This window comes from Amblyomma maculatum, chromosome 1 (genome assembly GCF_055883805.1).
Source record: "Amblyomma maculatum isolate TAMU_Amacu chromosome 1, ASM5588380v1, whole genome shotgun sequence".
Lineage (NCBI taxonomy): Eukaryota > Metazoa > Arthropoda > Arachnida > Ixodida > Ixodidae > Amblyomma > Amblyomma maculatum.
The window spans coordinates 441,337,493-441,358,909 of record NC_139344.1 but is presented as its reverse complement, the minus strand read 5'-3'; the positions used below and the strand labels follow the sequence as shown (position 1 = coordinate 441,358,909).

Sequence of the window (21,417 nt, the reverse complement as noted above, 5' to 3'; positions counted from 1 at the left end):
ATCGGGTAAATTTAATAATTCGCGTTAAAAACAAAAAGCGCGCACCAAACACTAGCCTCCTCGTAGCACACAGCGACGCTGTTAGCGGATGCGCTAAGATCGGCGTTCCCAGCCTGCGAAAGAAGAAAAAAAGTTGAGTGGCGCGTGCTGGATGCGTACGCACGCACGGCAGAGAGAGAGAGAGAGAGAGAGAGTAAACTTTAATTGTCTACCGGAATAGCGTGGGTGGTTTCCTCAGTCCATGACACCATTGGCTTGGGCTGCCTCCCGGGCCCTGGTGAGGGCACTGGTGAACAGGCTGCGCTGCTCAGAGAGACTCGTGTGAGCCACCTCTCCCTCCCACTCAGCTTGGCTGAGTGCTCTAGCTTTATATTTCTCTAATTACTCTTTGCAGTTTCTTATCCTGTAAACAATGTCCGCGACTTCGCCGCATGCAGTCCATGTGTTATTTGTGAATTTTTCGGGCCAGATATTGTGGTACTTTTCTAGGTTTGGGGATGTCCTAGCCTGTATATTCCTCCAGGTTACTGTCTCCTGTCTGCCGAGGTCATTGCGTGGTTCTGCGTATCGATTTCTTTCTAATTTGAAGTATTGTATCAGGTTGTTTGGTTCGAGAAGCCCGCCATGCTGGTCCTGTTCTTCTGGTGCTCCGCTGCGACACTGTAAATTCCCTACAGTGGTGATACAGCCATGAATCCGCACCACGGCGTCTGAGACTATGTGCCTCCAGCAGCTGCTCACATGAGAAGAGCTTGGAGACCGCTGCACCTCCCATCTACTCCCTAGCATGCGGAAGCTCCTGGGTGAAAGCAACGCCGACTCGAACGGCGCACTGTTGAGAGCGTTCTTCCTGCAGCGCTTGCCGCAGTCCAGCCGCCTCGTCTCGGCTGCTGCGAGAGAGATGTCCCTTGGCCCTAACCCAGCTAGCTGATCGAGTCCACGACACGACTTCTCGTTCCGCCGCCGCCCTCTCCTTTCCACCCAAACCCTTTGTTAATTCACGACCAGAAACCCGATCTACCTGCTGGCTGCTTCTTTCGATGCCCTTCGGACGTCGCGCATGCCCAGCACGGCTTCTCCTCAAGTCCTCGTCACGGTGCGTCTTCGTCGAGAGGTTCCCGCTTTTACAAACTTCACAGTCAGCTTATTTTCTGGTGTCAGCGAACTTTTCGACACCGCTCAGGCCAATGCACTCTACCATGCAAATGTTCGGGAAATGCATTGCGAGATCAATGACGCGGCATGTCGTAGTCATTGACCGCATTTCCGGCCTGTGCTTCCTCGTCGACATTTGGGCCGAAAACAGCGTGCTGTCGTGCTTTAAGGTTGACCGTACTTCCAAGTAACCTGGACTCGCTCTCCGTGCGGCCAGCTCAACCTCCATCGCGATGTATGGCCCCCGGTCCCTCACTATGACCCTTGGCCTGCGGCGCATGTTTCGATGAGTTTTCATCATCGCCGACGTCCAGCAACCCATCCTCGGATCCAGCTTTCTGACTCATTTTGATCTGGACGTTAGCATACGTCAGCATACGTCGCCATCGTCCATCGACAGCACGACGCGCCCTTCCATCACTGGCGTAATATCGATTGTCGCTTCCACTGGCATCCGCACGCTGGTCCCGTCATGCCCGTACATCCAAGTCCTCGCAGACATTCCCGAGGTTAAGAAACCTTGTAATCTGCAAGAGCCACCCATGAATGGTATAACCCACCACACTGTCATGCGTGCACCACCCGTCGCAGCTCGTGCGCGCTACCTATTCGGTGAGCCTCTGGCGAATGCTAAACGGGAAATCGGTCACATGCTCCAGCTTGTTCTTATTCGCTCTTCGTCCAGCATTTGGGCCTCACCGCTCCATTTGGAGCCCCAAAAATACCGGGTGACTGGCGTCGGTGCAGCGACTACAGACTTTTCAACACTCACACAATCCACGACAACTATTTCCTTCCACATATCCAAGACTTCATTGGGCATCTAGAGATGCAAGAACTTTTGTAAAATGGAGCTTGTCAAAGCGTACCATCAAATCCCCGTTCAACCTACCGATATCCCGAAGAGGGATCACTACGCCCTTGACCTGCTTCAGTACGTGCGCATGCCCTTTGGGGCTACGCGACGCAGCTCAAACTTTCCAAACATTCACTACTGAAGTGACACGCGGCCTCCCGGTTGTATTTGCCTACATCAACGACTTCCTCGTTGCGAGTCGTAGACCCCAAGATCCCGAGCGTGGCCTTCGGAACCTCTTTCAATGCCTCCAAGAATTTGGCTTGGCTGTCAACGCCCAGAAATGTGCCTTCTGTTCTTCTGAGCTCGAGCTCCTTGGCCACTACATCTCGTGGCAAGGGATTCATCCATTGTCTTCTCACGTCCAAGTTGTTAAACACTTCCTAACACCCACTGCCCTACACAAGTTCTGCGAGTTCGTGGGCGTAGTAAATGTTTCCCAGCGCTTTATCCTGCGCCGCGCTGATTGTCTTCACCCACTGACCGACCTTCTTCGCACAACCAAATCCTCCTCCTCCGCGATTTCCTGGTCTCCCAAAACTCAGGCTGCTTTCATGGTTGCATGCAGAACAAGCCCTCGCCGATTCGATCCTTCTCATCCCCCTAGGACTTCCGCGCTCATATCGGGGTGGATGCTTCCAGCGTGGCCATTGGTGCTACTCTTCAGCAGAAAATTTACCCCGAGTGGCACCCATTATGTTTATTCTGTCGGAAGCTCCAGCCTGCCAAGAATTGCCACAGAGTATATGGCGGCGAGCTGCTCGCCATCTACTCCCCCATCCAGCATTAAGGCCATTTCTTGGAAAGCCGCCATCCTACGTTTTAAGGAATCATAAGCCCCTGGTGTATAGGTTCCGTACGAACGTTTGCACGCACGTCGGGGCCGAACTTCTTCAGCTGGTCTACATCCCTGTCCTGTCGTCTCCATCGGTATGTCGTCGTTGTTGCGCTTGAGCTATTAGAAACTGCATATCGGAGTTCACAACAGATATCTGGCACATCAAAAGGAATCGACAATGAGGCAGCTGATGCACTTACACGCATTACCTCCATCGGCGTGTTTACATCTGCTGTGGGCTGGAAATATATGTCCCGTGAGCAGCTAGAATACCATAAGCTTCAAGCCCTCAGTGACCACCCCCATGCCGGTCGTGCCTCGTCTTTTCTTGTGCCCAAATTCCTCTGATGCGACATGTCATCGGCTCTACCGCGTCCATTCATCCCGGAAGACTTTTGTCGTGCCATCTACCATTCCAGCATCGAAGCCACATCGCGACTCGTTACCCTCTGATACATCTGGCCGAACCTTATCGTTAACATGCGATACGTCTGGCCGAACATTAACACCGATGTCTGCCAGTGCGCCCGTCCGCTCGTGCCTTATTTGCCAGTCAGCTAAATTGACCCGTTGTACAAGACTCCACCCCAGTCTTTCCTACCACCTGGTTGTTGATTAATCACGTTCATTTTGACTTGGTTGGACCACTACCTACCTATCATGGCTGCCAGTATATTCTGAAGATGATCGACCGCTTCACTAGTTGGCCGGAGGCAGTGCCCATTCCGGACATCACTGAGGAAACAGTTTCCAAAGCCTGTTTCTGATTAGAATTTTAGTCTATCCCATGGTACTGGTGATGCCATTATTACGTAGAAGTGGAGTTAATCTCGTTTCAGCATGGGTTTCCCAAAATAACGGCTTGAGGGGCTAGTTGGTGCTGCATCGTATTCAGAAATGTGGCGCAACAAACACAAACACAAGAGAAGATACACAACACACGCGCACACTACCAACTGTAATAAGAATCTGAAAACACTTCCTCTTCACCACTCCTCTTCTTCTACACTCAGGTACATCTCATCTTCCTCTTCTTTGCCGATGTTTATTGTCTGCGAGGAAGAAAGTGCCACTGTTTCCTTGGCAAAGAAGAGGAAGATGAGATGTACCTGAGTGTAAAAGAGGAGGAGTGGTGAAGAGGAAGTGTTTAAGATTCTTATTACAGTTGGTAGTGTGCGCGTGTGTTGTGTATCTTCTCTTGTGTTTGTGTTTGTTGCGCCACATTTCTGAATACGATGGGTTTCCCGTTCGGCTGCCCTAGATTGTCACCCCGGATCGTGGCCGCTAGTTCGAATGCGCCGTCTTTACTTTCTTCACCCGTCTGCTCGGCACTAAACACTGCCACACCACATAAAAAACCGTTACTGCTCGCCTCAATCACCACATTCTTATACGCATCTTGGCCTACGCGCCGGTCTTCATAGTGACCTTGGCTGTTCAGCGGTCGAACTCGTCTTCGGTGCACCCCTGTTGCTTCCCAGAGACTTGTTCGTTTCTTCAGCTATCTTGTCCCAGCCCCTGAAGTACCTTCAAATTCTTCAGGCCTTCATTCAACACCTGCGCACAGTCCCTGTTCGATTATCTGACCGTAAGGTGTTTGTGCACCCATATCTTGCGTCCTCGATGGATATTTTCAAAGGCGAGATGTTGTAGAGGCGCCTTTTGCCCTTCATATGATGGCCCGTACTGCGTCCTAAACAAGACGATAACATCGACGACTGTCCTGCTGGATGGTTGTGAAGAGGTAGTCTCTTTGTATCGCCTCAAACCCGCATACATGGAGTCATCTCTCTAGGAGCTCCCCTCCGATGTTGCTAACTTATCTGCCAACTTGCTTGCCGCCAAGCCACCCTCATCACTGCCCCGTCGGTGCGCACATTTCGCCGTTCCACCTGAGCGGCGGGCCCTGTAGCGCGCTGCTATACATCTTCTTTTCCTATTTATGCGTTTTTATCAGTTCTTTTTTTGTAGCCAGTAGAGACAGTTTTGCCGTTTTTGATCCCCAATAATAGTAAAGCAGTAAAGCAAGCAAATGTGGTATTCTGGCTCTTTTGACTATGACTGTGCAGTTGCGCCGAGGGTGTGGCCATTTTTTGTCTCTATTAGTGCAGTACCAGAACACAGTGCACATCATCGAGGAAATGTTTTGCATATTGTTCAATTTGCCATTTTACGTCTCGTCTACAATTCCAGGGGAGTTTCCGAGCATACAAAAGAAACTTCTCTATTCGACTACCAAGCCAGTATAGCAGCCCTTGAGGCACATTGCAAGGTCGTATAGTCATCTAGGAAACCGCTTCCATTATTCGCGAACGCTGACTGCGGCATGTAGAGACAATTTATTATTTAATAATACGCAATACAAAGCGCATTAGCGCCCAAGGTGCTTATAAATCACTAAGCGACTACGTCATCTAAGTTAGATCAGGGGAGTCGCAGCTGTCGGAACAACGGTTACTGACAAACAAGCTTAATTACTTGGCGCATCAGTTTCGTTAAATCCTGTTAATGAGTTCCTTGACTATAAGCGATCTTTTATATTTCCCCTGGAAGACGAAGCTCACTTTATTTTAATGCACTAAGAAATAAAATACATCTATAATTACCACGCAGAGAAGAAAGTGTCTGCTGCAGGCGGGTGAAATCTTTCTTCGCGCTTTCGGCAAGTGAAAAAAAAAGGTCAATATATGGTGCATCGGAGATAATTTTCGGTTAATATTTCAAATTTAAAATTGTCGCATAAAACTCTGAAGACATATGTTAAAAAGCATTCTTACTAAATATGGCAGGCTTTTGTTGTGAGCGCAGCCTCCAAAAACTTTCCTAGCCCTAATTGTCAAACAATAGCCCGTGTTGCAGACCAACCGCGTCAGACGTGTTGAACAGCGCAAAAACAGTGGCACTCGATTAATAAGCCGAGTAACAAGAGTAAACAGCAACAGAGGGTCCAAAAGTTCACATGAGGACAAACGGAAGCAGACACCGATGTCATCGTTCTTTTCATGCCTGACAAAAGTAATCGTTCGATACAAAATTAGTTACACTACTAGATTTCTGTTATGAGAGCGCAGTTCTTATTGGTTTCTTTGTCGACTGAGCTGTGTCGCCGTTGGTGCCGGCGTTGTTGGGCTCCTGAAACACGGCATATGTCCACAAGGAAGGATTGACCAAGGTATAGGTTCATACGTACGGAAATTTGCACTGGCGATTACCACAAAAATATTGGTGCCAAGCGTGAATTTTGAAAAACGTAGTTATGAAAAACGAAAGAAGAATATTTTAAGAAACATAAAATCATAACGTATTGGGAAAGAAATTTCAAAGATTTTTTAAAACTTTAGCAAGTCGATTTATCAGTTACAATTATGTGCATTAACTCTGCTGGGAATGGCCGTAAGACACTATAGCAAATTCAAACGTGCATGTGTCAGCAAATTTTTTATGAATTTCAGTCACGTCATTTATAGCTTTTCTGTTCCTTCAGGATGAAATGGGTGGTATGCCAACTCGGATATTAAGGTTGTAACGACGGTTACCCAGCGGTGGACTGAATGGACGATCTTTCAATACAGAGACGTGAACAAACCTTCACTTCTGTGGAAGCCGCTTCATTCTGTGGAATCACAAGACTGAAATGCTTCATGAGAAAGAAATTTCCTCTTTCAGCGCCTTTTGACAATTAGCTGGACAGCCGATGACAGTGGTCACTTCAACTGGGATGACTGCGCATTATCCAGCATATATGCTTTGTGGGGCTCTGCGTCCTTTTTATTGTTTGAAACCGTGCGTGTTTTTTCCTGTTTGTACTGCCGTTTACCCGGGCAGCGCGAGTGCGCATTGTCGAACTGGCAATCGTGGGGCGATAGTTATCTGCGGGGAAACGGAGGTAGGTAGATAAGCGCGTCGAAAGCAAGACTCGTGGTTTTTACCCTGCGGGAGGCCAGCTTGGGGTGGGGGGGGGGGGGGGGAGGCGGTCTGCGAGTGTCAAGGGCCAGCGGAGCGTGCACGGACGACGGTACGAAGACCTGCATTAAGAAGACGGAAGTAGTGCCGGCAGGAATGGCTTCGACGTATGTTGTAACTGATTCAAATCGTTACGGCTGTTGTAGTTTTAAGATAACTTCGTTTATTTACAACAACAATTGAGAATCAAATACAACATCTTTAAGAGGGGAGCAAGAGCTCGGAAATACACATGCTTATCGATGGGGCTCCCCGTTCGTTCTGTCTGCCCGCATTCTTTTTTTCCCTCCGGTCGGAGGGGTCTGCGGTCCGCTTGTCTTGGCGTTGGCCCCTCTCCCATGGCATCCCGCAGAGGGTGGCCCGGGGAGGAGCTGTCGCCGGCCATAAATTGCTGAAGGCGCCTGTTTAGTGTCAGGCGAACACTTTACACAAAGGGAGCAAAAAAAGGAGAGAAAAACGCAAGTTTCAACACTGCCCCGCCGAATGAGCTTGCTCATTCTCCGTTTTCGAAAAGCTCTAATGGGTACAGTAGCTGAACGGGACGTCGTATCGTTTTCCCCTGCGACATCCTGACTTCACAAGAGCGAACTTTTCCGTCGCGCCCGGGATTTATGGCAGCGATGATCCCGCTCTTCCAGAGCAGTCGCGGCCGGTTCTCTCGGACCAAAACAACCTCTCCAACTCGAGGATTCGCGGAATTGGTTCGCTTAGAGGCGTACGCAGAGCGCAGCTGCCCCAAGTATTCTCTCTGCCATGCCTGCCAAAACAAGTTCAAGATCTGGCCTCTTTTCTTCCAGAGCGCACGCAGCGAAGCCGCGGACGTCTCAATGGCTCGTGTTTCGGGCGAAGGCAGAGCAGTTAAGCGTCTTCCGGTTAAGAAGCTAGCCGGTGTCAGTGGGGCGCCGTCCTTAGGGTCCTCGTAAGTATACGTGAGGGGTCTGGAATTTATCACTGCCTCTACTTCGGCCAAGACGGTTGACAGCTCAATAGCGTCCAGGCAGTGAGGTCCGATCGTTCTCCTCAGCGCGGTTTTCACGCTACGGACTAGCCTCTCGTAGAACCCGCCCCACCACGGCGCCCGCTCAGCGATAAATTTCCATTCTATGCCTGAATTGGCGAAATGGTCCTGTGTGTCAGGGTGTCGCAGGAGCTTCCACAAAATACCCATATCTTTCGAGGCTCGTTTAAACGAAAGAGCATTGTCAGAGTAAATGATTCGGCACAAGCCCCTTCGCGACACATATCGTCGGAACGCCTGGATTAGACGCTCAGTACTCATGTCCACAACAAGTTCAAGATGCACGGCCCGCGTCACAGCACATGTAAACAGCACAATATATGACTTCAGCGTCCGACTGTTCTCCCTCACCATGAGGGGTCCGGCGAAATCCAGGCCCACGACCTGGAACGGGTCTGCTTGGGACGTTCGATCAGGTGGAAGGAGCCCAGTCGGTGCATCGAAATGAGAAGCACTATACCGCTTACACACCACACACGACCTCACCACACTTTTCACCAGCTGACGGCCGCGCACAATCCAGTACTTCTCTCGAAGCTGCACGAGTGTGTCCCTGGCGCCTGCGTGGAGCTGCTGTCGATGGGCTTGGTGCACCAACAGAGATGAGTAATTATGCTCCCTGGGAAGCACAATCGGGTGCCGCTCATCGTGCGTTGTGTTCGCTGAGCAGATCCGCCCTTGAATTCTCAGTAGCCCGTTTTTATCTGTCTAGAGCGTGAAATCTTTCAAGGGCGAGTCGCTCGGGAGGCGGTTGCCTTTCTTTGTGCGCTCGAGTTCCTCAGAGAATGCACACCTCTGAGCCCTTTTCAGCCAAAATATTTTTGCATGTTCACTTTCTTCCGCGGTTAAAGGGCCTGATGTTTTGTCAGCAGTCCGCAAATTTCGCACAAATCGGAAAATCCAGCCTGTTACTCGGTTTACCCTCGACGCTGAGCTGAATTTCTTGAGATCCAGCAAGTCGTCTCCTTGATCGCAGGTGGAATTTAAGACACCGACCTCCCTTTTCTGCTCAAGCTCTTCAGTCGTGAAGTCGGCCGGTTTTGGTTCGGCTGGCCACCTTTCAGCTGCGCTTGTAATCCACGGTGGCCCGCTCCACCAGAGCTCGCCGGACTTCAGCTGTGCGCTTATCAATCCCCTGGTCATGAGGTCAGCAGGATTCGTTTTCCCTGGGCAGTGCTTCCATGTCGTGCCTTCCGTGTTCTGCTGAATCTCAGTTACGCGGTTTCTGACAAACTCTTTCCACCTTGCCGCATCTCCACGGATCCAGCTCAGAGTGATCATGGAGTCCGTCCACAGATACACGTTGTCGATCTCGACTTCGAGATTGGCTTTCAAAAATTGGCACTGTCGTGACGCCAGCAATGCAGCCATCAGCTCCAGCCTTGCAAGTGTGACAGGTTTTACTGGAGCCACACGGCATTTAGACATTACCAAGGTGGATGTGCACTGCCCAGTGCTGCTTTCTGTGCAAAGGTAGGCTACGGCGCCGTAAGCCTTTGTGCTTGCGTCTGCAAATATATGCAGCGTCCTGCGCACCGGGTCTCCTGCGTTTTTTGTATCGTAGGTACGGGGAATCCTGAGATCGTTAAGTGAGGAAAGGTCCTCACACCACTTGATCCACTTCTCCAATATGTGACCTGGCAGCGCTTGGTCCCACGAAAGGTTCTCTTTCCAAATCTCTTGAAATAGTGCCTTCGCCCTCATCGAGTATGGGGATAAAAATCCAAGAGGGTCGTACAATCGTGCTGTTGTTTGCAGTACAAAGCGCTTGGTGTTTATCCTTTCCTTGGAGAATTCAATGATCGGGTCCAGGGAAAAAGTGAGAATGTCTTCGTTTGCCTGCCAGGTGAGACCAAGCACCTTTAACAAGTCCGCTGGCTGTCCTAGCGGCCTTTCGTTCGGGCAACTTTCCGAGAAAATTGACTTCATCTTCTCGCTGTTCGATCCCCATTTATGCAAACGCATTGAGGCTGCTTCAAAAATGCCGTTTGCCTGCTCGTAAATTTCTGCGGCTTCTTCATCGTTGGCAGTACCACACAGCAAGTCGTCGACGTAAATGCTTCCCTTGAGAAGCTCAGCAGTATCGGGATATTGGTCTTTGACACTGTCAAAGTGGTGTCGCAGCGTCGCCGCCAGCAGGAAGGGACTAGACGTAACTCCAGATGGCACGCGTGCCATTCTTAACACTATGGTTTTGGGGAGCGGTTTGTCCGTTTTGGGGCTGCTTTGATACCACAAAAACCTCAATGAATCCCTGTCTTCAGGAGCCACCCTAATTTGTAGAAATGCCTTCTCCACATCGGCCACCAGCGCGATTCTATGGCGTCGGAAATTCAGCAGCAGCCGAAGAAGCTCTGGATTTAAATTTGGTCCGCTTTCTAAATTCTCATTAAGAGATTTTGCTCCCAATCCATGAGCCGACGCGTCGAATACAATTCTCAACTTTGTCGTGCTGCTGCTCTCACGAAGTACAGGCTGGTGGGGCATATAGTAAATATGTTGACCGTCGCTACAAGCCTCATCGGGCACGATCTCCGCTATGCCTTCGGTCACTAAGCGTCGCACTTCGGCATCGTACTCACTCATTAGAGCAGGCGTCCTGCTCAGTCTTTTCCCCAGCTGGTGGAATCGTTTTTCTGCTACTGCTCGATTGTCTTGAAGATTGACTTGCTCCTTCCAAGGAAGCTTCACCTCATACCACTGATCAACAACCTTTACGGTCTTGGTAAAGCCTTCCCAGAGACACTTGTCGGTGGTATCTTCCTGTGTGTCGGAGACTCCAATGCTTTCCAACTCCCAGAAACATCTCAAAACAGGCTCAACTTGTTGGTCTGCAACCGTAGTTCTTAGCACGACTGCATGGGCGCAAGTGACATCTTTGCAGGGGAAAGACGTTTGCCCCTGCACTGCCCAGCCAAACACTGTTTCGAGTGCCGTTAGCCTGTCGCCCAGTTTTTTAACCTTGCCAGTTAGAAACTCCCAAAAGTGATCTGAGCCCACCAGTACGTCGATCCCTGCTGTATTGGGATAACAGCATTCGTCACCCGGTGGCAAAGAAAGCTCGTGGAGAGTCTCTATAATTCGCTTATCTGGACTAGGAATGGCCTGTTCGCATATTGTAGGCGTTTCTAAGGCTTCAAATTTGAATTGAGTTTTCGGATCGTCCTTTGCCAATAGACACACTTCAACGCGCCGGAATGTGCGCTGCTTTTGCTGTCCTCCGAAAACCCCAATCGATAGTATCTCTGTTCCGAGCAATTTGCACCCAAGTTTTTTAGAGCAGTCTTCTGTGATGAATGTTCTCTGACTGCCGCTGTCAAAGAGAACTCGGGAATTTTTTCTTGCTTTACTTCCCTTGTTCAAGGCTGTCACGGTAGGCATTAAGACGGTGCGGTGACTGGGGCCTTCTGATCCTGAAGCATGCAGGTTTACGGGTTGCACCCCTTCGTTGGCCGACCGTGCGTTTCCGGCTTCGTTGATTGCAGGGTCGCATAACGCTGTCGCATGTCTGCGCTTGCACTTTTTGTAGCTGATATTGACTCTGCATTGCCTTGAACGATGTCCATGCTTCGTGCACCGAAAACATCCGCCTTTCGCTGTTAATATCGCTTTTCTTTCTTTGACTGACATCTTCGATTGGCACTCTTGGCTGTCATGACCTTTCGATTTGCAAAATACGCATTCCATGCAGGATGATGCACCATGCAGGGCTGAGGCGGAAGAAGGGTGAAAGTTCCCTCGTTGATTCCGGGTCTAGTGCCCATCAAAATGAGGAGAAGGCTTACCATGCGTGTCGTCGGGCCTGTCCTCCACCGTCCTCTCGCGGCTCTGCAGCTCGAAGCGGAAAAACCTCAGCAGAGATTGCAGAGGCGTCACCTGTGCGGGGTCTGATGGCGAGCTCGTTGACCCAGAATCATCGCTCATCGTTGACGCTGTTGCCTTGTGGGCCTCAGCATATGTGCGATGAAAGTCCAGGATCAACTCCTTCGGCATAGCACGGAGAAGGACGGGATACAGCATCGCCTGGTAACCACCTTCGTCGATGCCCAGCGCCTTGAGTCCCCGCATGTGAACTTGTACATCATCATATAGCCGCCGCAAGGCCGCCACGTTCTTCGCAGATACCACAGGTTTCACATCAATCAGGCCTTGCATGTGATCTTGAATCAACGCTTCCTGATTCCCAAAGCGCTGCTGCAAAATGTCGACCGCGTCGTTGTAGCAATCACCTGATGCTTGCAGTCCGGCGATAGCTGTCTTGGCCTCCCCTGTCAGCAGCGTCTTTAGGTAATTTAGGCGATCTATGTTGGAAAGATCTGCGTTCTTGTGAACTGCCACCTCGAACTGTTCCCAGAATGGCTGCCAGTTTTTCCGTTTGCCGTCGAATTTGGCCAGTTCCAGCTTCGGAAGTCTAATTTTCTGAGCCGCGGAACTGGTACCAATTGAAGCTTGATTCCGGATATCTTGAGTCCCGATTGCTTGTTCAGCTTCATCTTTTCTCAATTTTAGACGGCAGATGCAGATAGTCACTTTGTTGCTATATTCGATGACTTGTTCAAATTCAGCTTCTGCTTCATCTTCTTTAACGGTAGGTTCTATTGCCGCATCCACATCGATAAGCTGTTGCTTTACCAATTGTAAACGTTCGATGAGAACGCTCACCTTTTCGATCGTGGGTAGTGGTTCAGCGCCCAAGATGTCGTCCGTTTCTTTGGTCAGCCGCGTCGCTTGGCTTCTGATGGTCTTTCTCTTTTTCCTCAGAACATCCATGTCGCTGCTGTCGTTGGTCGTTTAGTTGCTGGGTCCGGTCGATAGTCCTGATTTCCGTTCCCGGGTTTCGGCACCAAATTTTTGTTTTACTGTTGTAACTGATTCAAATCGTTACGGCTGTTGTAGTTTTAAGATAACTTCGTTTATTTACAACAACAATTGAGAATCAAATACAACATCTTTAAGAAGGGAGCAAGAGCTCGGAAATACACATGCTTATCGATGGGGCTCCCCGTTCGTTCTGTCTGCCCGCATTCTTTTTTTCCCTCCGGTCGGAGGGGTCCGCGGTCCGCTTGTCCCGGCGTTGGCCCCTCTCCCATGGCATCCCGCAGAGGGTGGCCCGGGGAGGAGCTGTCGCCGGCCATAAATTGCTGAAGGCGCCTGTTTAGTGTCAGGCGAACACTTTACACAAAGGGAGCAAAAAAAGGAGAGAAAAACGCAAGTTTCAACAGCGTATTCGCATGACTTGCTGCCACGCGAGGAGCAATGTTTTTGTGCCGCCGTTAGCGTTTTGGCCCTATCGCTCGCCCTATTCCCACCACAGTGTTTTGTCTCGCCGCGGTAAAGCCCTGACCCTCGTTCTGCTTTATCCTTTGTGTTATCTTGTGTGCCTTGACTGTATGTTTCGAGCGCAGTAGCACTTGACGTTGTTTCTTCTTATTTTAGGCTTTTTCGTCTATCTGTAATAAACCGGTGTTTTTAAAAGAGGCTGGATTTGTCACTGGGCGGCCGAGACCATCACTCGCGGATCCATTTTCTGAAGATGAGGCTTAGATCTTTATCCTGGGGAACGCCCCACTAGCACAATATGAGCTTCACAAGAAATCAGCAGTACTAACGCCATTATTTTCGGAAGTAGAAATCCGCGGTAGTAGAGCCCTGATCGAAAACTTCAGAGCAAGAAGTTGGCAGAGATACGCATGCGCAAGACAGGGGAGAACCACATGAGTCCCCCACTAATTCTTTTTTTCTTCTGCCATCGTTACTCGCCCAAAAATTACTCACCTAAAAAAAAAGGAAGTTGGAGGGTTGAAATGCACAAGAATGCAACGATGTGTAACACAACACCTAGTTGAGACGATGCTAGCGCATGTCGAAAGGAAACATTTCCAAAGCAGAGAGAAGCAAAAGCGCAAAAGGCCGCAGCATTGAACAGCAATAGAAAGGCAGCAATAAAAACGTAGCCTAGCACCTGTAGAAAGAAATAAACGAAATGGCAAAACGAGCAAAAACAGCGCTAAATAGGACAAAAATCAAAACAATATTGCGGTGGTGAAAATGACACTAATGCGAACTGCTTCGCGTATGGCAAAACAACAGACTGAACGGCAAAACAATATGAAGAGGGCTGAAGGCATGACGAAGATAAAAATTCTTGTCAAAAGTGCAGAGATGCTGGAAACGTATTAGTCGCTTAGATGTCTCTTAAAAGGAGAATGGCGAAAGCCCGCCCTTTCTGGCCTATCATTTGCTTCTCATCGTTTGCCTCAGTTCTGGACATTCAAGTTGTTGTTTCACATATTGGTGGTTTCGCAATTATGATGAATCATGCCTAATTATTGTAATCATTATCACTGATCGCTATGCATTTTTACTCGTTTCCAGTCAGTTGCAACAATTCAAGTCGTCGATTGACATATCGGCTGTTTCTTATTCATGATGAGTCGTGCCTAGTGATAGCAGCCATTACCACTCACAGCTAAACATTTTAATGATTACCAGTCAGTTTCAGTCACTACAATTCTTCGTTTGACATATTGGTCGTTTTGTAGTCATTAGTAGTCACGCTGACTCATGCCTTGTCCTTTTACGCATTTCCACTCAATTGCAGCCATTTCAAGTCGTCGTTTTACATATTGCTGGTTGCATAGTCATGGTGAGTCATGGCTAGTCATTGTAGTCATTACCACTCATCGCCAGGCATTTTTACTTGTCTATAACTTTTATTCATTACCTCTCACCATCAATCTTTTTCATTATCAATCTAGAACAGCGGCGCAACGAGATAGTACAACGACAGAAACACAACATCCGCGCACATTGTCAACTGTGACACACAAAAAACAACGGAATCTTGACTACCTCTTTTACACCCAAACATAACATCCTCCGCGCTGCTGTTCTAGGTGTGATGCATCTACTCGCCCCACAAGCTGCTATTGCAAGCGACACATCAGTGCACGGATGCGGCGCACTGATCCCGCGCACAGATTTTCGCTCCATGAGTGTGGAAAGGCTTTCGCCATAAAGATTGAGATGCGAAAATTCGAAAAATGTGGGCGCAAAGCAAAACCACAGACAAAAACATTGAGAATGCTAAGAATTCTACCGAAGCAGATAGGCATGATATTTATTCGTTCGAAAGGACAAACACGGTGTCCCAGCACGTCCATCTATTAGCTTCTTGAAGGTGGCTGTTGCTATTACTTGCGGTATCAGTTCATTTCTGCTTTTTTGCCAGAATCTCAGTACTATTATGAAGAACCCGAATCAGGAAACTAAGAAAATAACAAAAGCAGTGACATTGTGACAAAAAAAAAATGTCTATAGTGCAAATTCATGGCATACTTAAGTTTTTTGACTGTAGTCCTGATGTGCTCCTGTTGTCTTCCGTTTTCACTTTTCCTTCAAGGCTATTATTTATTTATTTATTTATTTATTTATTTATTTATTTATTTATTTATTTATTTATTTATTTATTTATTTATTTATTTATTTATTTATTTATTTATTTATTTACAAATTCTGCACCCTTGTCGGCACTCTTGAAATGCATCCTGATACCTACACGACTAAAACGTTTAGTGGCCGCAAGGCTTTATTGAGAAGTCAGTCCCGGCCATAGTAATGTCGTGTATGCCTCGGTGATAAAAACGTAGTGGACGCTTTACATTAGGAAGTAGCTTACATTTATGTAAGCACGTGCTGCTGGTGCGCTTGTGTACGGACCCGAGCAACTAGCATCTGATATACCCAACGCGGAGAAAATTTTCAAACACCATAAAAGTTTTCTGTAATGTTCTAATCGCAGCTGATAAACATAATTCTTATGAGCCATAGGCTTTCTTAATATCAAGCGAAATTTCGGGCCTCCAAAACTTTATGAGATTGACGACGTAGTTAAAAAGTATAATTGAGGAAGAAATAGCGTCTCCTAACTCTGCTAGCTCCTGAGGATTTCCCAGATTAATCTTCTAAGGTGTGCGCTGTACTCAAACACATGTGACAATTGGTAGCTATTTTAAGTCGCGCTATAAACGTCAGTTGCTTTCTGAGAACAAAGTGTTCAGATCTAGCGGTAGCTATTAACCGATTCTACAGCCCGAACTACTCAGATTTGCTGCCCATTTTTCGCATAGTCGCCGGTGCAGTCCAGTTCCAACTGAACCTTGTGCCTCGCAGTGCCTGTAATCGTCGTCGGTACAGCGTGCTCACACATGCATGGTGATATGATCTGCAGTTTAAATAACACGTGTCTCCCGCCTGGTGGAACCTTCTTTTTGCCTTAGTTATTTTAAAAATGTCTGCTAATTATTTACAAAACAAACGTATGTAGGTTTTAATAAAAATTCAATTGAAAAGTTAAATATTTACCGAAGCGGTATATTTCACAAAGTACTTAAATACCCGCATTGTACCAGAGCAAATTGCATAAAGGAAGGGCGACACAGGTTGTGTACAGCATGCAGAAAAATGGCTGTTAGAAAGAACGCGAAAAATAAGCTCAAAACAGAAATAAGGAAAGACAAAACAAAGAATCACAAGACACGAAATGCAGTTCATAGAAGATGGCATAAACGTCAAGAGTATAACTTATGTAAAAAGGGATAAGGGTAACAATGAAAGAAAATGAGAAAACCGTGCAGGAAAAATGCAAAAATACTGTTGAAAAAGAGAAACCTCAAAAGCCTCCCAAGGCTTGTTTGAAGTCGTTTTCTCCAGTTACATTTCTTAGTGAGGCAGAAAGGTTATTCCAGTCAATATTGGTCTGAGGAAGAAACGAGCAAGAAAGGTCTGAGTGCGGAATAATATACCTTTACACTGAAAATACGGCGAAATACAATGTATAATTGCACTGAACCCAAAAGAATCGTAAGGCTAAGTAATAGTGGTATATTTTAAGTAAAATACACAGACGAGAAACCTTTCTTGGAGTCGATACGAGTGGTAGATGTAAGTACGCTTTCAAGTTTGTACCGCTGACTGTGTTTTGATGGCCGTTTGTGTTGTACCTGTTTGGACGACTCTTATTGCCTCAAGAGACTGTATGAGGATTACATGAGCGGGATCTGAAATAGATTATGGTTATTTCAGTTCAGAGAGAATTTACGCTGTACATAGCACTAGCAGTAATTTTAATTATTATGGCGCAACGTAGAAATTACGGCCAATGTTTTCTAGAGGATAACCGGCTTAGGAGCGACACAGATAAGATGGGATTTCTATGGTAGATCGTTGGTAATGGTAAGACCCAGGCAACTTTCTATTGTCACAAATATTTATGGCACGTTATGGAGCACATGCGTGAGGAGTCATGACGTTGAACGAGATGCTAACAAGGATTTGCATTTATTGATTTTTAATTTCACGCACAAATGTACTGCGGCATTCGTTAATAACGTCGAAGTCCTGAATTTCAAGTCATCTAAATTACCAGTAAGTTTACGGCATAAAGCGCAATCGTTATCAAATAGACAAATTTAGGAAGAGACGCACGAAAACAAGCCTTTTGTGTAAATCAAGAATAAGAGATGACCCAGAAGCGGCACTTAATGAACACCGGATGGGAAAGGGATCGAAAGCGGTAAGCTGATTTTATTACTTGTTAAAAACTAAACGCTGAATTTGGAGACAACACTACCCTAATCTATTTCGGAAGGTCGATGTTCGGGAAGCTTAGTTCATGAAGTAGAGCATGCTTTAGTCTTGCAGTGGCATTAGAGAAATCGAGAAATACGCAATCATTTGAGAAACGCTAGTATAAATAGGCCTGCAGATCAATAGTGAAAAAGACACAGTGAATTTGACAAGAGAAATGCTGATGAAATACGTGCTATGTATCTGAAAAGAGAGAGAATCTATTGTTGTTATTAACGTTTTCAAAGAGCAGTATCCCGTGCTCAGTACAGCACAAGCTAGTTCACGTTATTCGCACGCACAGCATCCACCACATCTAGGTCGATTGCCGCCCATGTCCTACGCCTCTGAGGTACGAACGACAAAGGGTGGCGCCCGTCTCGAGCGCGTTTCTGTGCAAAGTCAGCTGAGCAAGCAACTGCACGCCATCGCGCGCGACTCGCAGAACCAGTGCAAGGGGGCTGTGTCTCCACTTCCTCTTTTTGTAGCATTGCGCGAACTGGGTAAGGCAACTCTGGTTGTTTCAGATTTTCCTTTGGGCGCTGACTCACTTCCACTGCTAAGTTTGCACAGCGGTAAGACCACGGACGAGCGGAGTCAATGGCTCTTTGAATAGGCCTCCTTTCCCTCCATTCACTGTCGAGCCTTGTCCCACATTTATCATCCTTGCAGCACTTCCTGTTCTTTTCGGTATGGCCTTGTTATTTCAGTGAACAGGATGCTTATTAAGCGTCGAATGGAATGGCATAAATTACCGACTGGCAAACTCTTACGGCATTTTTGTCATCCGAAAGCCGTTTACCAAGAGGGAGCATGCTTTTCCACGTTAGAAAATACAGCTGATAACGGACAACACAAATTCTAACATTATACCTCTTCCACGCAAAGCTGATTGGGAATAATATCAGCACCAGATATGCTTATTACTGCACGTCCTATAAATGACAAACTCCGTTCTTTTTTTCGTTGTGTGGAGGCTTTCAAGTTTAGTCTAGTGTTATTTGAGGTAAAACACTTTCACGCACTTTTGATTAAAGCAACCGTAAAGGCGCAGTTTGTCATGAGACCTTCTAAGCTGGTAGCTAAATATTCGTCATACATGCGGACATGAACTCAAAGTATTAGGCAAGGTAATAAAAATCAATACACATTTAAAAACAGAAACGCAACAGACGTTACCAAAATGAAAACGACCGCCCGCCTACAGTCAAATACTAGATTTGGAACATACTCCTTTTTTTTTTTCTGTAGCGATTCTTTACAGCTCAGCTAGAGGGATGACCATGTATCTTCAAATGGGTCTATAAGATTAGCATTTACGTTTCATTAATTCTTTATGTGGAATAAGGTAGCTTACACTAGTAACAAAGCGTTTAAGCCCGAATAAGGGACGGGATGTTTTGTAGGAACAGTTTTCTATTAGTCAAACGACATAGACTTCGACGTTTGGAATACTTGGATAAACCGTCTACAAGTTCAAACAACTGCTCGTCATGTCTTTTATTTCACTTTTTGGCTTCGTCCTCCTGGTAATAATGAAAAGGCGTCTCTCTAGCCGTTCCTCTCGTTCATTGATCTGAAAAACAAAATCCAGTCCAAATAGCAAAGGCCTGAAAAAACGCTAATAGTAGAAGCATAGGAAAGAGAGAGGGCGAAAGAGAGAGAGAAACGAGGTCGTCGCAACGTCACTGGGCTTCCGGCTCTCATCTTCTTTCCACGATTGTCCAGAATTTCGCGACTGCCTCAGCTCTATCTGCAGTACCGAGTACGACAGATTGTCTCCCGGGTCGACATGGGACACGTAACGGGCGCAGTGCGCACGCTTCTCCTTGCCGCGTGGCTTTCTTCGGGCGCCAGCGCAGCTTCGTCCAAGGCTAGTAAGGATGTCGTCGGTGACACTTTTCCCTGCAAGTCAGTCTTCGAGCCGGCAGTCCCTTTCGGAATGAGGTTCTTCGAACGTAAGCGCAATTTCTTCTATTTGATTTTCACGTATTTGACGAAAAACTACCCGACTGCCTTCAAGAGCCCTAAACCGAAACAGAGCGAGAGAGAGTTTCACGGCGCTAAAAATCGCACTTTAACGTAGGTTTACATTATTGCTATCAATATTATATGCACAACATAAACGTAACCTTTTGTAATTTAACCGGAAAAAATAGTTTTATTTTCAAGGAACTTTATTCACAAAATGAAATAATATGTACAGACACTGTTTGGACCGATAACTCAGTAGGCTAATGGTCGGTCCAAATACAAATATTACTCCCAGGTTCAGCCACAGAGGATCAAGGATTGAGAGGAACAATAGGGATATAAACACAACATTGCTTTCGTAATTACATACATCTGCAACAATACCACACAAAGTGCAAGTAAAATAAAATACCCACATAATTATGAGTACCAAATAAAATTGATACGCATAATAGTACTACCATGAAGAAAACTAGAACACGAAAGAATAGGGTTGCAAAGTGCAATAAAGTGCAAGGATTCTCATAAAACCTATTACGCACACTAATAGCATGTGTGCAATAATAAATAGCAGTGTAAAGCATGTTTAAAAAACTAGGCAACAAAAGTTAATTTCACTAAGAAAGCTGTTCAGGCAGAATTTGATTAGACTGGTAATACAGTTAACATGTCAATTTAAACTTTCTGGAGGCTTTTACCGCGATCGGCAGTTCATTCCATACCTGAACACCATTGAACTCCATCAGTCGCTCACCATATACATTTCTACATTTGGGAAGGTTAAAATTACAGTTTTGGGAAGGTTAAAATTACAGTTAGATGCCTGCCTAGTATTACGCGAAGGCTGGACAAATAGGCTCAATGGAAGGGGGGAGGATTTGCTGATTATATTGTTGATCACAAGCGCAATTTTGTAGTTACGCAAGGTTATAGAATGATAGTATTTTGTTGGCATTGTAGATGGTGCTGCTGGTTTGATCAAAATTACTAGTTATGGCATTCAATACCCGCCTTTGAAGACGATGTAAAGGCGACAAATATGTTTTATATGTTTGAACCCAAGATTAACAGCAGTAAGTGATATGTGAATTGAAAAACGAGAAATAGAGAGAACGTATTATATGGTAAGGAAAATAGTATCTCGCCTTAATGAGCGTGTGGCACCCTAAGGCTAATTTTTTGCATATATATATATATACGTTGTTAATTTGCTCTTTCCAGTGTAAATGGGAATCAAATATAACCCCTAAATATTTAAAAGAAGAAACTGGTTCTATTAACGTGCTACCTAGAGTAAGTGTAAATGTGTTGGTAATAGTCTTGGGTCTAGAGTGAAAAATTATATACTTAGTTTTGGCAATGTTCAGCGTTAAGCGATTGTTGAAGAACCAGGAAGACAGCATTATCAGCTCATTCATTATGATCGTTTGAATTGCCTGAATAGAATCCCCATAATTACTAGAGCGGTGTCGTCTGCGTACAATAGTACTTGAGAAAAGCGAAACACTTGCGGGAGATCGTTTAGATAAACTGAGAACAACACGGGACCCAAAACAGAACCCTGTGGCACACCACAGGTTACATTATTGACATCTAATATAAAATCATTATTAAGTACTCTTTGCTTACGGTTAGATGAATAGCTGGGAAAAAAATTTAAGCGAGTCATTGACAAAACCGCAACTTTCCAATTTCTGCAACAATATAGGATGACATACTGTATCAAATGCCTTTTGAATATCTAAAAAAAAAAAACAACAATAGCTATTTTGTTCTGATGCAGGGCATAATTAATAACTTGCGATAAAGTTAACACTGTTGTGGAAGCTGACCCATTTTCGACAATTCCGTGTTGCTGAGGTGTAATGTCACGAAGACTGGGATTTATGGGAATCGGCAACAGGGGCAGAGACACACAGTCAAGACAGGGGTTCACGGGAAACGGTAACACAGAGACACAGGCTCAATAGTCCACAGTCCTAGCTA

The 21,417-nt window shown here is 46.4% G+C and overlaps 2 protein-coding genes across 2 annotated transcripts in view; one reads left to right on the top strand and one right to left on the bottom strand.

Annotated features, from left to right (window-relative positions):
- Positions 1-1,625: 1,625 nt before the first annotated feature.
- Positions 1,626-12,600, bottom strand: LOC146209573 (uncharacterized). Its single transcript, XM_084580516.1, has 6 exons — positions 11,616-12,600; positions 8,752-11,075; positions 7,532-8,538; positions 2,188-2,365; positions 1,928-1,978; positions 1,626-1,682 (listed from the first exon to the last, which is right to left on the bottom strand). The coding sequence occupies exons 1-6, from the start codon at positions 12,598-12,600 to the stop codon at positions 1,626-1,628; spliced, it is 4,602 nt and encodes a 1,533-aa protein (XP_084436642.1).
- Positions 12,601-17,791: 5,191 nt separating this feature from the next.
- The window catches only part of LOC146209572 (uncharacterized), a 60,832-nt gene continuing 57,206 nt past the window's right edge, over positions 17,792-21,417 (top strand). Inside the window, exons 1-2 of the mRNA XM_084580510.1 lie at positions 17,792-17,922; positions 19,186-19,415. Of these exons, the coding sequence (XP_084436636.1) occupies positions 17,792-17,922; positions 19,186-19,415 (361 nt within the window). The remainder of the gene's footprint in view (positions 17,923-19,185; positions 19,416-21,417) is intronic.